This window comes from Taudactylus pleione, unplaced genomic scaffold (assembly GCF_031769625.1).
Source record: "Taudactylus pleione unplaced genomic scaffold, aTauple2 ptg000206l, whole genome shotgun sequence".
NCBI classification, from domain to species: domain Eukaryota; kingdom Metazoa; phylum Chordata; class Amphibia; order Anura; family Myobatrachidae; genus Taudactylus; species Taudactylus pleione.
Genome location: NW_028284608.1, coordinates 12,443,758 through 12,460,775, shown reverse-complemented (window position 1 = coordinate 12,460,775; position 17,018 = coordinate 12,443,758). Strand labels below are relative to the sequence as shown.

The following is a 17,018-nucleotide window of genomic DNA, read 5'->3' as shown; positions in this document are numbered from 1 at the left end:
TAAGGGTCCATATTTAACCCTTTTTGGCAGCGTTTGAGGGTGTCTGACAGAAGCGTAACTAGGTGTTTTATGAGGCCCCATAGCAAAAGTTTGTTAGGGCCCCTATGTACCACCCAGTGGTGAAAAGTGTGTATAACACATGTAACTTTGATAAGGAAGATGGGCCCCCCTAAGCTCTGGGCCCCATAGTAGCTGCACCACTTGCACCTATAGTAGTTACGGCCATTGTTATTGATACTCTGCAGATGAGTAGCTCCCCTGGATAATGTCCGCACAAGTATGGATCTGTCTTGTCATTTACATAACAAAGGAGACATGCAAATATTTAAATGTGTTGAGCCTTATTTTAGCAGCACATGGAGAACTGCATTATTTATAGAGCAGGTCAGTCCAACATAAACGTATCACGGCTTTGCCAGGCTCCTTAGCCTCAGGATCTCATGTTAGATATACATACATTGTTTCCCATATTTGTCTTTTGCACAGCTGTCAGGCACACGCTGCACCCTGTATGTTTTCCTGTTCAAATATTTACAGAATATTCCACATTTGTTCTGATATGCCATGCTTGTACCCGCCTTTCATTTAGTCAGCTTATAGTAGGCACCTGTATTTCTAAACTGCATTTTGAGTATTAGACATTAAAATTAAAATTTAATGAGTTGATCATTGAGGCTGGAACAACACATTTCATGTCAATTTAAACAATATGCAGATTTCCAGTAATCAACAGCTGAGTACATTGGATCTACCAACAGGCTAAGGAGCCTAATTTAGTACCCCTCGCCCTGTTACTGTATTTATCATTTGTTTTTGCTGCTATTCGAAGCAATTACTTATCCCTTTTATAGCGCAATTTACTAGCGAAGTCATTTCCGTACAGCGAGGCTAGTAGGAGGCTTTCCTGGTGATGACTTTACCCCTGTGACAGTAAAGATTCCTCTCTGGGTAACACCATACATAGGTTACGCCAACTAACGTCATAAGAAAATGATGATAATTATCGGCGCCAAGGTTTTGGGATATTGGTAAATTAGCCTAGTCTTCAGTCTTCTTTGCGAAGAACGGTGACTGCAGCCTTCAGCAATAGTTTGTCTAACACAGCAGATATCTGTGATGTCACCTTTTATAGGGACAGATTTATCAAACCTTATAAAGAGGACATACTGAGGTGTTTCCCTTTTTAACCAATCAGATTATAGCTATCATTTATTTACCTAGTACAGTCTATAAAATGACAGCTAGTATCTGGTTGGTTGTTATGGACAAAACCTACACTTGTCCATTTTAGAAGGTTTGATAAATACTCCCCTTAGGTTAGGGTCTATTTAAAGGGTTGGGTACGGGTTCCCGACAGTCAGATTCCTGACAGATTTTTGGAAGTGTCAAAAACCATACCCAAACCCTCACCCTAACCCTCCCATCCCACAGCCTAACCCTAACCCTCCCATCCCACAGCCTAACCCTAACCCTCCCGTCCCACAGCCTAACCCTCCCGTCCCACAGCCTAACCCTAACCCTCCCGTCCCACAGCCTAACCCTCCCGTCCTACAGCCTAACCCTAACCCTCCTGTCCCACAGCCTAACCCTAACCCTAAGTCTTCCCCTGACCCAAATACTTAACCTCCGCAATCTGTCGGTCTTCTGACTGTCCGGATGCTGACTACATCCCTATTTAAACTGCCTTCATTAAATCATGCAGAAACAGCCGTATCCACAAGGCTTTAAGCTTTAATAATTAGACCCCTTAGACACAATTTACTGTGCAAATGAGGATTACCTCTCTTTCATCCCCTGAATAACAGAATACAGTTTCACTAAACTGAGAACCTATTTCTTTATCTCTTATCATGAATCCTATTCAAAAAAAATAATTAAAAATGTCAGGACCTAAGGGTCTGATCAGAGATAAATATGCTCAGGGCCGCCATCAGCGGGGAGAGCGGAAAGGGAGGGGGGCTCGGGTGCAGCGTAGAATATACAACCCCGGCGGCATGTCATTTATGGTGTCGGCCGCGAGTCAGCCTGAGCTGGCGGAACGGCAGAAAAATCAGAAGTGGCCGCAGTGGCTGCTCCTGATTGGCTCACGGCCGGTGCCATATTTGAAATGCTGCCGCAGGAGCAGCACCGCTTCCAGAGGACTCTGCGCTCTCAGTATTTGAAATTGCTGCAGCGCTGATTCTGGATGGCTGGCTACACCAGCGCAGCCAGCTGAAAAAATTATAATACAGGTACACTACTAACTACATAATCCCTGACCTACTGTAGCCCTGAGCTCCCCCCCCAGCCCAGCCATTCTTCCCTGCCCTGTGCTTCCCCTCTTAGTCCAGCCAGCCTTCCCTGTCTCCCTCCTAGTCCTGGCAGCCTTCCCTGTCCTGCCTCCCCAGTCCTGGAGCCTTCCCTGTCTCCCTCCTAGTCCTGCCAGCCTTCTCTGCCCTGTGCCCCCCCCCCCCCCCCAAGTCCAGCTAGCCTTCGCTGGTATCGTATGTGGGTCTGGCTTTTTCAATGTATTTTATGTGGATCCGGCTATTTAAATTTATTACATTTATCTGGATCTGGCTTTTTCTGTGTATTTTAAGTGGATCCAAGCATCTGCGTACAAAGTCTCATCATCTGTCGTGGATCTTTCAATGTTAGAAGTCCCCGGTAACTCTATGGTTGTGACATGCCTGCGTTCCTGGCAGCACATCCCGGAACCTCCCCCAAAGGGCCCTTAACTATCAATCACTCTTCTAGGCAGTAATGGACATTGACGGATGCGCAGTGTGACTTAGATGCATGTGGAGATACCCGATACCCGTTCATCTGCGAAAACATTGGCATACTGTACAACACGAAATCTGCCCCTATATCCATACTTGCCTACACTCCCGGGACTGTCGGGAGCCTCCCGAAAATCGTGTGCTACTCCCGACACCCCGCAAGAGCAGGCAAGTCACCCCCATCGTCCGCCAGCCCCTCGCGACCCCCCGGTGCAGCAGTGACGCAATGGTGCAGACTCTGCCCACTTTAGCCACCCCCACCCTACCTGCTGCACCGACCTGGCAGCCCCCTCCCGGAAAGTCGGCATGTATGCCTATAGCAACTACTGGAATCAAACCCTATAACAAAAACTATTGTAGGCCACTAACCCTGCCCATTTTGCACAGCATAATATAGAAATGTACTGTATTCTTACAATAACTGTACGGTACATTCATTTTTTGTTTGAAATATAGCTCATTAAATGAAAAAAAAAAAATACAGATGATACTTCTCTTTGGTATCAAATCATGCATATCAAGCGATTTTTTTTTTTTGTGGGAGTTGGGGTGTAAAATACTCTCTCAGAGAGATAACAAAAAAAATCCCTAATAAAATTCAGTAAAAATACAGCTAAGTTTTTAAGTGTATTTTGAAGGGGCAAAAAAAGCAATGTAAATATTTATAGAAAGAAGCAATGAAAAAACACTAGACAAAGTAAAATGTTGTTAATTCTAACCAGAATTGAACTAACAAAATACAGCATCAAAACAATAATTAAGATGATTATAGTTACTGCATATTACATTCTATACAACACATTACTAATTTCATCTAGAGAATAGCATACAGCTCAACATCAGAGTATCAGGCATCGGGCCACGTTACAATGGAGGCATGGCCACACCCACAGGAGGAGGAGCTGTAAAACCGTGACAGTTGGAAGGTATATAATAGATTTGCATTACCTCAGCCATGGCACTTTTGTTTTTCTTACTGGAAACTGCCACTGTCCCCTGCTAATAGATCCTCACAGATTTCATGATTCCTGTATAGTTATGACAGTGTCCAGTCATGCTCTGATATAGGGCCTAAGTCCTGTCCAGCATCAACATTCTGCATACCTAGAGGATACAATGGGAGGGATTGGGTACGGGATGCCGGCCCTCTCCCTACCCCAAATCCTCCCCCCCCCCTAGTGCCTAAACCTAACCTCCCCCTCCCCGCACCCTAAACCTAACTCTCCCCCTCTAGTGCCTAGCCGTCCCTTAGGCCTACCCCTCCCCATAACCCCGCTACTTAGCTTTGGGATGCCGGAGCCAGGATTCTAAGTGCCGGCATACCATGTGTCGGGATATTTACTGTATCCTAATGGGGGATATATAAACCTTTAGAGAGAGATAAGGTAGAGAAGTTTCCCATAGCAACCAATCAGCTTCTGCCATTTTAGACTGTGCTAGATAAATGATAGAAGCTGGTTGGTTGGTTTGATACATCTCCCCCACATTCAGCTGATACACAGTGTGTGTGTGTGTGTGTGTGTGTGTGTGTGTGTGTGTGTGTGTGTGTGTGTGTGTTTGTGTGCGTGTGTGTGTGTGTCTCAAAACAGCAGGGGTCCTGGGATAGGTACCCAGTGTTTAGAGGGAAGTTGGAGTACTAAGCCTTGGAGGGAGATAAAGTACCATCCAATCAGCTCCTAACCGTCACTTTACAGGCTTAATATATAGACCCCAAACGAGGGTGTGAGGAAACGTGTTAGAATAGTACTCCCCTTTATTGCTCCTTGATTATCATCCCGTTCACAGTGTGACCCTGGATTAGTGGGTGAGCACCTGCAAAACCATTCTGTACAGGCGGACACTGATTCCTGCACCTATCCTCTACCTGCTGTGGCTACGCAGATTAACTGCCTGAGGCGGGGCCGGTAAATCGGTGAGGGCTATTACCATCACTGGCACAGGCCGGATCAACGGTCTGCTTACTTAACCGCCTGGGATGCTCACATATGGAGACAGGAGTACCATATATGGGATGTAGTTATGTGCGGCCGCCGTCACAATACCGACAGCAGAATGCCGGCTAGGGATTTATGATAGGCGTCGAAATACCGAAGTCTACCGTAATCCAGGACAACCCGTGCCCGAACGAGGTAAGTCCGAGGCGCACATTCTGTTAGCCGCGCAGGGGAGGGGTGGTTAGGTTTAGGGCAGTTAGCGGGGCTAATGTTAGGTTTTGGGGTTTTGGGGGGGGGCTTAGGGTTAGGCACCCACAGGGGGGAGGGTTGGGCACCCCAGGGAGAGGTTAGGGTTATGCATCCCCCACGGAAGGGTTAGGTTTAGGGAGCATTAAGGGGGGTTAGGGTTAGGCACTAGGGGGGGGGTTATGGTTAAGCACCACTAAGGGAGGGTTAGGGGGGGGGCGACAGGGTAGTTTAGCATACTTACCTGCTGGGATTTTCATCCTGTCGGGCATTTCAATCCCATTCCCCATATTTGAGGTGAACTCTCCTCTCCATGCCTTTTGCCATGTCCTAGTCACCTGGATAGTGTCATTTAACACAGACTGCTCAGTGTAACCCGTTTGTTTACACAGACTCTACTCTCCCAGCACAAACTACTGGATATAAATTACATAACTAACTGGTCTGTTTGAATTGTTTTTAAGTCTATGTAACTGTTTGCAAGTGTGTTATATTGCACTTTAATTTTTTTTAATGTAGTACATACAGTAGATTTATTAACTTTTCTTTTATTGTTTCAATCTGTCTATGTCTATACTACAGTTGGTTGCATGATACATTATTTTTATACAACCCGATTTAAGATACTGTTGCCATTTCTAAATTACTGTAACTAGCATCAGTTGGGGGAGCGATTTCTAATTACCTGAGCCCAGTGCCTTTTGCAAGGTCCCAGTAAGGGCCTCAGCCAACCGCTGATAGAGAAGTGTCCCCAATGCAGCTTGGTTATATTGACCATTGAATATTTTGTTTTGGAGGGGACCACTCCTTCCATATTTAGCCATGCCCCCTTAGTACTTGGGCGGATGTCTCAACAGCCCTGTATATATGTATTTCATATATATATATATATATATATATATATATATTCACTCTTCTTTGTGGGGGGGCAGATAATAGTCTGTGCTTTGTTATTGGAGACAAAAACAATCTTATGTTTTCAAACTTTTTTTTTTTTTCTTTTAAATGACTTTTAAGGATCCAATATTCCATTTATTTACAGTATAAACTTCACTAACAAACAGTCTCCAAGGTCTGGTCTCTTAAATTATCCATCGCTTCGCTGATGAAATGAAGGACTCTGCGATGCTGTTAATAAACCGTCTACTTATAAAATTGTAATTTCTCATGTTTCTCATATTACAGGTTTGAGGTTGTTTCACACCGCGAGTACCCCAATCCCAAAGCACACATCACATCACAATGGCAGACGATGCTGATATGCGCAATGAGCTGGAGGAGATGCAGCGACGTGCCGACCAGCTGGCTGATGAGGTGAGCGCAATACAGGGTGTTTGCTGGATTATATGTATTCCACTAATTGTTTAGGATGGAGTTACTATGCAGACAAGGTAATGCAATCTAATGCTGGGTACACAATGGTTGCTATATTGTTCATACAGCCGATGAACTGTACATCGTTTCGACCGTAGACCAGTGTGTACACCCGAAATACAGTATCTGTAAACGACGTCGGTGTCTGCCTCGCAGCATGACTGACAGTTGGACCCATATGCCGACAGCAGGAACCGTCGACACTGAAGTCAGTACCGGATCCTGTGGCCAGACATATCAGTCGGTCGGTAAGGGTGTATATGCCAATCGGTCTGACGGTTGGCTGGATGGCTGATCCGTCGGCTAATTGTGTACCCGGCATAAATCAGAAAATATCTCAATTCTTTCATACTTAAAGGTCACTTAAGCTGCATACACACACAACGATTTAGTAAAAGAACAATTTTAGTAAACGATTTTCGGTAATTTTTTCAAGGAAAAATGAACGAAAATCGTTCATTTACTAAATGTAATGAACGATTTTTTTGGAAGTACAAATGATTTTTGCATATTCCCTTACTGAAAATCGTTGAGTTGGTCAGTCTGACTGAACTACAAACGTGAACTCGCATGAACGATAATTGTTCATCGTTTTAACTCAGAAAGTGAGCGATTTTTTCAACGATTGAACGATAAACGATTTCGTTATCGATATTCGTTCAAAAAATCGTTGTGTGTGTATGCACCTTTAGAGGTTATTCTGAAAGCTTTATTAAATCTCCCCCTTAGACATTTACCATTTCACGTTTAAAACTGATCATCTACTGTAGCTTTAAACATACAACTCATTCACACATGTATGACACATAATAATCCTACAACATGGATTTAGATGAAACGTGCGTGAAATGGCTCTGTATCTTCTCCTGCTTTGCTGGCAGCCCACCACTGCAGTCTACGGATTGCTGGTTAATGGCTGAAGGACGCCTGAAGGACGTCTGTGTATGCGCATTGCTCTTCAACCCGACGGGAGCTCAGCAAAGCCTGTAAGACTTTGCTGAAACCGTAGAGGTAGCTGTTGGGCCCCCATTGCCAGCAGTGGGGACCGTACATCTATAGATGGCATGAGCATTACTGTGACAAACAGCAAGCTAAGCTAACCGCTGTTTGCTAAATACAGAACGGAGCCAGTGCTAAAGAGTTTACGGCTCATGCTTAAGTAGAGCCCCGAGTGAGAAAAGACGTGACATCTTTAAACCTATAAAAAACAGGTACACTCTATGGACAAAAGTATTTGGCCACAACTGTTAATTATTGAATTGAAGTGTTTCAATCAGACCTGTTGCCACAGGTGTATAAAATCAAGCACCTTGCCATGCAGTCTCCATTTGCAAACATTTGTGATACAAAATGAGCTCAGTGACTTCAAGTGTGATACTGACATAGGAAGCCACCTTTGCAATGAGACGGTTTGTGAAATTTCATCCGTGTTGGATATTCCACGGTCAACTGTAAGTGATATTATTGAAAATGGAAGCGTTTAGGAACAACATCAACTCAGCCTCGAAGCGGAAGACCACGTAACAACACAGAGTGGGGTTAACAACTTCTAAGTCGCATGGTGCGTAAAAAAACCTGGAAATTTTAAGGAAAAAAGAATAGGCGCTTCACAGGGATGAACAAAAGCTGCCTTTAAACTAACACCTAGAGATCTATCCCAAAAAAGATCAAAAAGTTATCTGTAAGAAAATGGTGGTCAGTGCAGAAGATGGTGCGTAAAGGTCGCCAATGCTCTACTGATTCCATAGCTGAAGAGTTCCTAACTGGCATTAAAACCGTGCGGCGGGAGCTTAATGGAATGGGTTTCCATGGCCGAGCAGCTGCATGCAAGCCTCACATCACCAAGTCCAATGCCATGCATTGGATGGAGTAGTGTAAGGCACACCGACACTGGAATCTGGAGCAGTTGATACGTGTTCTGTGGAGTGACAAGTCACGCTTCTCTGTTTGGCAGTCAGATAGGTGAGTCTGGGTTTGGCGGATGCTGAGACAACGTTACCTGCCTGACTGCATTGTGCCAACTGTGAAGTTTGGTGGAGGAGGGATACTGGTATGGGGCTGTTTTTCAGCGTTTGGGCTAGGCCCCTTATCTCCAGTGAAGGGCGATCTTAATGCTTCTGCATACCAAGACATTTTGGACAATGCTATGCTTCCAACTTTGTGGCAACAGTTTGGGGAAGGCCCTTTTCTATTTCAAAATGACTGTGTCCCAGGAAAGACGTGGTTTAATGAGTTTGGTGTGGAAGAACTTGACTGGCCCGCACAGAGCCCTGACCTCAACCCTATGGAGCACCTTTGGGATGAACTAGAACCGAGATTGTGAGCCAGGCCTTCTCGTCCAACATCAGTGCCTGACCTCATAAATGCTCTACAGAATGAATGGGCACAAATTCCCACAGAAACACTCCAAAAATCTTGTGGAAATCCTTCCAAGAAAAGTGGAAGCTGTTATAGTTGCAAAAGGGGATCAATTCCGTATCAAAATATATGTATTTGAATACAATGTCATTACACTCTCTGTTGGTGTAATGGTCAGGCATCCAAATACTTTTGTCTATATAGTGTATGTACAACCAATTGAGAATGATGTAGATATGGCTGCCATCTACTCTGGAACATGGCAATCTCTCTAACTCTAATGTATTGATAGCACATTTTTACCAATCAGGTGGAAGTCCTAGATGTAGCATGTGTTTACTAGTGAGCAGGGGCGGGTTTCGCTGTTCTGAGGTAGCAAATAAAATGGTGCCCTGCTGATCCCTTATTCAGACTACTAGGGATAAATTTACTATAGTGAGAGTTTTTAAAATTCAGATTCTACTTAACTTTTAACTAGCACCTTCTAGAAGATAATAGCTAGAATCTGATTGGTTGCTGTGGGCAACATCTCCACTTCTACAAACTTAGTAAATTTACCCCTACCTAGTGTTCATTCTAGCACCCTGCACCTGTCACAACCCGTGCAGTTCCTTGTTCCTGCCTGGGGTGTTGCTCACTGCTCTGGTGCTTCTAGCACACTCTGGTCTGTATCCAGTGTCGGCTCCAGGGGTGGGGCTGTAGCACAGTCCAAAATTCAAATAGGGCAGCCACACCAACTGCCAGTGAGTGCCAGCCATCTAAGTTTGGCAGCGTTTGAAATGGCAGTTGGTGTGGCTCCCCTTTTTGAGTTTTGGACTGCACTGCAGCCCACCCCTGGAGCCTCCACTGTCTGTATCTCAGCAGGTTGTTGCATCAGCTGAGTGTGCTCCAGAGCTGAGAGTGACACCCCAGGCAGGAAAGAGGAACTGCACTGGTTGTGACAGGCCCAGGGTTCTAGAATGAACACTTGACTACCACATATATTTGTATTTGTGCTATAAAATACTTTTTTTTGTCATTTTTAAACCTAATTACATTTAAGAAAAGGGCAAATCCCAAATATTTTCACCTTTGCATCAAGCATTTTTAGAAGTAAGTCCCCTCACTGTTTTGCTCCCCAAATGTTCCCAGCTGCCTCAGGTTTCCTCTTTATAGCCACCTGTCTCTTCCTGATTGATGTCAGTAGACAGGGATAGATAGTACATACAACTTATACACACGGACGGAAACCATATATTACATATGATGAGTTTACTATGCGGAAAATCGCACATGAGAACACTGACTGAGCACAAATTTCACCATCACCCTTTTATTGATTGGGTAGTTTCTTTTATTTAGTTTATTTCATACTTGCCAACTCTCCCTCATTGTCAGGGAGACTCCCTGATATAGTAGCAATATCCCTGACTCCCTCTAGAGTCTAGAGGGTAAATTTACTAAGAATCGAGTTGGGTCGAGCTTTTTAGTTTTTAAACTCACTTTGCTTCACCAAAACTCGGGTGAGTTTTCCCTTTAACAACTCGCAATTTACTAAGAAGTGAGTTTAGCTGAAAGTGAGTTTTTCGATGGTGAAGCAGATTGAGTTTTTCCCTCCAAATTGCGAGTTTAGAGGAGAGTTTAAGGAGAGTTTAGATGAGATTACTCACTCGAAATTGCAGTGTTTTCTCTCTTCCAAACTCACCCGAGCAAGCAGCCTGCACATATCAGTGAGATATGTGTAAGCTGCTTGTGTGCTAAGACCTGTAAAAAACGGGTTAAATTATATTTCAAAATATAGGGCCCTCCCCCCTAAAGCTTAACCTGCCTCGGACTTGCCAGCCTGCCCTGGTACCTACAATTACGGGGATCAAAATGAGTAGGGTTCCACCATAAATAAGGTACCAGCACCAGGCTGCCGGGCCAGTCCTGGTTTTAATTATAGGGGGTAGAAATTTGCGTAGGGGTACCCCTATAATTAAAACCAGCACTGGACCCTTTCTAGCGGGGGGCTGATGCCACAGCCAGGGGAGCCCTTTCGCCGCAGCATCAGCCCTGACCGCTAGTCAGCCCAGGCCAGGGATCCCTGGGGAGTTGGGGACCCCTCCAATAAAGGAGTCCTCCTCTCAGGGCACCCCTGTCCTAGGCTTATAGCCAGGGGCTATCCCCGGCACCCTAGGGCGGTGGGTGCCGGGTTGATAGTGTTAGTGTGTAGTGTAAACTCAATGGTTAAATATTGTCTTTAGTTGTGGAACCACAAATACCAGCATGCGGGGCATTACAGGCCCGCTGGCACTTGTAGTTCCACAACCAAAGCATTACATAAATGAACACAACATACACCGTGAAAGTATAATTTTATTATAACATACAAGTGCAAGCGGGCCCGTTCTCCAAATACCAGCATGCGGGGGAGACTTGCTGGTATGTGTAGTTCCACAACTAAAGACAATAATTAACGATTGATTTAACACTACACACTAACACTATCAACCTGGCACCCACCGCCCTAGGGTGCTGGGGATAGCCCCGGGCTATCAGCTTAGGACAGGGATGACCTGGAGAGGGGGACCCCTTTATTGGAGCGGTCCCCAACTCCCCAGGGATCCCTGCCTGGGCTGACTAGCGGTCAGGGCTGATGATGCGGCTGGGGGGCCCGGTGAAAGGGCTCCCCTGGCTGTAGGATCAGCTCCCCGCTAGAAAGGGTCTGGAGCTGGTTTTAAATATAGGGGTAACTTCACGCCATTTTTTTCCTCTATATATTTAAAACCAGGTCTGGCCCTGCTGCCTGGTGCTGGTTCTTAAATTATGGTGGAACCCTATTCATTTTGTTCCCCATAATTTTAGGAACCAGGACTGGCTGGCAAGTCTGGGGCCGGTTATGCTTTTGGGGGGGGAACCCTATGGCATTTTTTTTTTTTACTAAAAACACTTTATATTAGGTATACAGGCAGAAACATACACAAACCACACTGATCTGTGTATGTTTCTGCCAAACTCGCAGCTCAGGAAGTGGTCTATTTGAAACTTCTATTTCACAGTGAGTTTGCTACAATCTCACACGAGATTGGAAACTCGATTCTTAGTAAATTTGCGAGTTGCTTCTTTTTCATCTAAAGTACTTCCTATTTTGGCCGATGGTGAGTTTTTTCGAGTTTGCAAACTCACATGAGTTTTAGGAGTGAAAAAAGAGAACTCACTTCCAAACTCACTCGAGTTTGTCTTTAGTAAATTTGCAAGATGAAAAAAATGCCAAAACTCAATTGAGAATGCAAACTCACCAAAACTCACACAAACTCGACTCTTAGTAAATTTACCCCTTGCAATCTTCCTGATTGCACCTTACTCCCATTATGAAGATGTCATATTAAAAAAAAAAAAAAGATATATACATCAAATGGGATTATTAGTATCATTTCCCTGCATTGGTTATAAGGCTCAATGATCCCTATGGTTAAATGCATTTTCTGGAAAGTATCAGTGTGTTTTCATCTACAAATAGATCTCATTAACAGCTTTTGGGCTAGTTTACTTCTGGATGTAAGTCAGTTTATGACACGCCTCTCAGATGTAGCAGGACACGCCCACTTTACTGCCGCACTAATAGGTGCTGCTTTCACAATCTCCCTGAAATGCTTTTTCAAAAGTAGGTAAGTATGTATTATGGATTATTTGCTTGCAACACTACAGTATAGACAAAAAATGGGCGGTGAGGTTACCCAGCATGCCTTGCCAATACGAGATAACTAAGGTATGCTGGGACTTGTAGTCCCATAACAACTTCAAATGCACAGGTTAGTTACCTCATCCCTGTAGTGAGTCAGGTTTTTTTAATTAACAGGGTCTCATCTGTAGATTCCTTAGTAATAAATCCTGGATGTTATACATATATATTCCAAGCACACACACAAATATATATATATATATATATATATATATATATAATCTCCAGGTCCGGTACTCACACTTAAAAATATGATGGATAAACTTCCCAGGTGCCCTCCTGTATTAGAGCATGCAAAGAGGTAAACAGAGGCAGCACTCAGTTTACCGCATACAAACTCGACACTCGCCTATTCCAGACTGTTAATTCATTCCCACTAGTTCCAAAATATTGCAATAATTTGTTAAAATGACCAACCACGTCATGGTCTCCCCTTTTGCTCTGCTGAATTTTGCTCCAGCTATCACACTTATTTTAAAAACAAATTATGCTTCTTCAATGGGTTTAGGTCAGGGGTAGGGAACTTTTTTTCTGCCGAGGGCCATTTTGATTTTATATATATATATATATATATATATATATATATATACATATATATAGCATTATACACGGGCTTGGTGCAAGCCACACCCCTCCAAGTCACGTCACATGGGGGCAGGGCCACAATTGCCGGTGACTACAGCAATGCCCGGAGCATCTTGAGGATGCTCCATGGAGCTGTAAGGGCAGCGGTGTGACCGTCTGAAGCATCCTAAGGACGTTCCAGACGGCACTGCTACATAGATTCTGGCTGCAGGGTGCCATTCTAGGCACCTTGCTAGCCAGATGAGGCTAGCAGAAAAAAGCTCAGAGGGCCAGACCAAATGATTCCACGGGCCTGAGGTTCCCCATCCCTGGTTTAGGTACTGGCTTAAAGAGACACTGGTGTGCCATAAAAAGTGTGACCACAAAAAATGTATATAAACAGTGCAGTGACTTTACTACAAAAAATACCATCAGAACCAGGACTGCCTTATTGTGAATATTTGCTTTTCTCACTAATAAAATATCGATCTGTTTTTCTTTCAGTCACTGGAGAGCACCCGCCGAATGCTGCAGTATGTTGAAGGGGTAAGAATTATTTATTTTGCATCTTATATTACTGTATTATTATTAGTTATTTTTATATGCCCATCATATAATATGGTATGAGGGAGGCAATATTTATTGCTCAGAGTACATACTGACTATAGAATATATAAGAAAGGAGACTGAAATAGAATATTTCATAATTGAATTATTACAATGACATAGCACAGCAACAATTAGCACATAGGGTGATATAACGTAGCACAACAGCAATTAGAACATGGGATGATATACCGTAGCACAGCAAAAAATTAGCACATAGGGTGATATACCGTAGAACAACAACATTTAGCACATAGGGTGATATCCCGTAGCACAGCAGCATTTAGCACAAAGGGTGACTTACCGTAGCACAGCAACATTTAGCACATAGGGTGACATACCGTAGCACAGCAACATTTAACACACGTCCTACAAAAATGTACTTTAAATAATGATGTAGCAGCTGTAAGGTAAAACCGAAATAACACATTACAAAGAAGCACAACTAAAGGAGATTTTATAGGTAGGTTTTCATTGCATTAAAGTTGAGATCGAATATTTATTCCGCCTCACTAAATCAGATCAGCCTCAAAGTGTGCAGTAAGCAGATAGACTACCATAATTAAATTGCGATTGATGCATCAGTACAGTAATTTGTACAAATGTAGTTTTGATAATGTGTTTTTCTCTACTTCCCTTTAACTTTCATTAACAAAGAGACAATAGTATATTCTAAACAAAAAACCTAGAGATGTCATCTTGGAGATTTAAACTTTTTGCTCTTATTACCTGAATGTACATTTTAATACTGTTTATGCTAATCTTTATACTTTTTTTACTGAGCTATAATTAAAAGAGGTATTATTTTGATTTCAAATGACCTACTTAAAGCGGTATACAGTATAAATAAATTATTAAAAGGAATTAATAAATTAATACTTTATCAGTATAAAAACTATGTGTTAATAAATTGCTATTATATTATTATAAAAGCCACAGGTTTTAATAAAGGAATAATATATGAATATACAAGCGGCTTCATTTGATAAAGAAATAGTACATCAAGACAGTGTTTACATATTAACACGTGGATGATACCGTCCTCAATAGAACAGGCTTATGTAAAACAAGCAAAGCAATATTAATGAACTGCATCGATTGGTGACTCAGATAGTTTATTTGCAATTATGTACAAACAAGATTTCAAAATAGTCTGTCATTTGATGTATTACATATAATCTATGATAATTTCCTAAAATCATTTTCATTACATATGATGTAAAATTGTATTATCTTAAAAAAAAAAAAATGTACAGCCAGGCATTGTGTGATTCCATTATGTCATAAATGATCATATCCCAGATTTCACATTCGTCTAAACAAATATTTTTTATTTCACAAAAGCTATTATTATTATCCTTTATTTATATTGCGCCACAAAGGTTCCGCAGCGCCTTACACAGTACATAAATGAGCACACAAGAAAAACAGTTAATAGTAATACAAAACACTACAGGGCAAGGACATGGTTATAAACATAACTGCATGACACAAGCAGCAGGACATGAGCAACCAGGTGTTAGGAGCTGTTGTGGGGCGTTAAGAGTAAATGATACTATACGTAGGGGGAGGAGAAGCACGTGAGGGAAGAGGGCCCTGCTCGTGAGAGCTTACATTCTAAAGGGGAGGGGCAGACAGACAGGGGCGACACAAATGGGGTAGATAGTGAGGAAGGAGCATGGAGTAGTGGGTTAGGATATGTACTGCGGAATGTGTGTGTATAAGATGACCTGATGTTATGTAAAAATTAAGTCCTTCATACATCTATCTCTATGACAGAAAATAGATTGTTTGTGTTATTTACATGAGAGATGTACAAAATAAAGTTGTAGCACTTTAATGATTGTGTGTTACATTTTAGCGTCTACATACAGCCTGACAAAAAATGCAGCTATTATGGGACTGTCCTGCCATCCTAATACAGTAGTGACTACTTTAGTCCCAGCTGCTGGGTGCTATTATGCATTGACTCTGGGATGAAATCCAATGAGTTGGACTTTAACATGAAAATGTTAACTCTTTTAACAATTTTAGCCAATATAAATAAGAATGTAAACTATATAGCTTAGCCTTTCATGTAGTGATGTCACTAGTGACCTGACAGCTTTCCGTACCTCCCTATTGTCCAGAAATTGAGGGATAACTACCTGCTCACTGGTGAATCTGGTGCCTGCAGAAATTCAATGGATTTTTTAGGGGTGGGTATGGGTGTTGGGATGTATTGCAAGTAAATAAAAACAAAAAAGATAAGCACTATACATTTTGGTTCACTGAGACTTTCAGGGAACAGGAGGTGGCAGCATAGCATTGGGAATGATGGAAAAAAGTACATCTGCTGTCAGTAATGTATTCGGCTATTTAGCTAGCACAGAATCTCTTGCATTAATGGGGAAGGGGACTACTTTCTTTCTGTAACATGTTAAGTTGCGGACCTCCTATGATGACTGACTCCCCATGACCTCACCAATGGATAAACATTACATGAACCAACCATCTATGCGAACGTCAATCTTAAACAAGTAAACGGCTTTCAGCTCTTTGTACTGTGTAGGTAGGTGTAAACCTTGAACTTGTTAACCTTTTTGAGACAAAGCTATGGTATATGTACTAAAGTGCAGGTTTTTAGAAGTGGAGATGTTGCCCATAGCAACCAATCAGATTCTGCTTATCATCTAGCACCTTCTAGAAGATAATAGCCAGAATCTGATTGGTTGCTATGGGCAACAACTCCACTTCTAAAAACATGCACTTTAGTAAATATAACCCCAAAGGGTTATTCATTGTTCCTATTTGCATTGAATTTTATTTTGGAGCTGGCACCTGTACTTAGCCCTTTCTGACCCAGTTTAAGGTACTCCTATTAAATTCAATAGCACATACTGCAATTTACTACAAAAAATGTACTCAAATTTAATATATTCTTATTTTTCCACCAAGAAGCAGCATAGTGGTTATGAGGTCACATACTGAAAAAGACATGTGCAGGTTGAAAGGCTCTTAATAAGCCTTATTTGTACTAAATTGAACAAGTGCTGTGTGTCATTTCTGGAGCTGACTCTTGCTCACTTAAAATGATCAAATAATTTATACAATGATGCAGAGCCGTAACTAGACTTTTTGGTGCCGTGTGCCAGCAAGAGCATTGGCGCCCCCCACCTCCCATTTTTTTAAATAGGGACATAAGATAGTACACCTGAAAAGGGGCCATGGCCTCATGGGGAAGGGCCAGGGAAGAGATAGGGGAGGTCAGAAGATCCTGGGGATAAAAGAAGAGGAAGCTACAAGTGAGAATGATAATAAACAGGAAATTTGACAGGCCCAAACAGCGCCCCCTGCCCTGCGGTGCCCTGTGCCATGGCACTGGTCACACTGCCCTAGTTACGGCTCTGCAATGATGCTTGTGAGGCTTTCATCTTTTTCAGACTGGGATAAAATTTGGCTCAGCCATTCTAATTAATATATCAGGGGAGT

At 42.7% G+C, this 17,018-nt stretch overlaps 1 protein-coding gene and 1 long non-coding RNA gene across 3 annotated transcripts in view; one reads left to right on the top strand and one right to left on the bottom strand.

Moving 5' to 3' along the window:
- The window catches only part of SNAP25 (synaptosome associated protein 25), a 130,879-nt gene that overhangs the window by 45,262 nt on the left and 68,599 nt on the right, over positions 1-17,018 (top strand). For both annotated transcript variants that reach the window (XM_088478054.1, XM_088478053.1), the window contains exons 2-3: positions 6,128-6,256; positions 13,446-13,487. In XM_088478054.1, coding sequence (XP_088334180.1) covers positions 6,185-6,256; positions 13,446-13,487 — 114 coding nt within the window. In that variant the 5' untranslated portion in view covers positions 6,128-6,184. The remainder of the gene's footprint in view (positions 1-6,127; positions 6,257-13,445; positions 13,488-17,018) is intronic.
- LOC148517923 (uncharacterized) overlaps positions 1-17,018 on the bottom strand; it is a 49,695-nt gene that overhangs the window by 20,626 nt on the left and 12,051 nt on the right. The window lies entirely within an intron of this gene.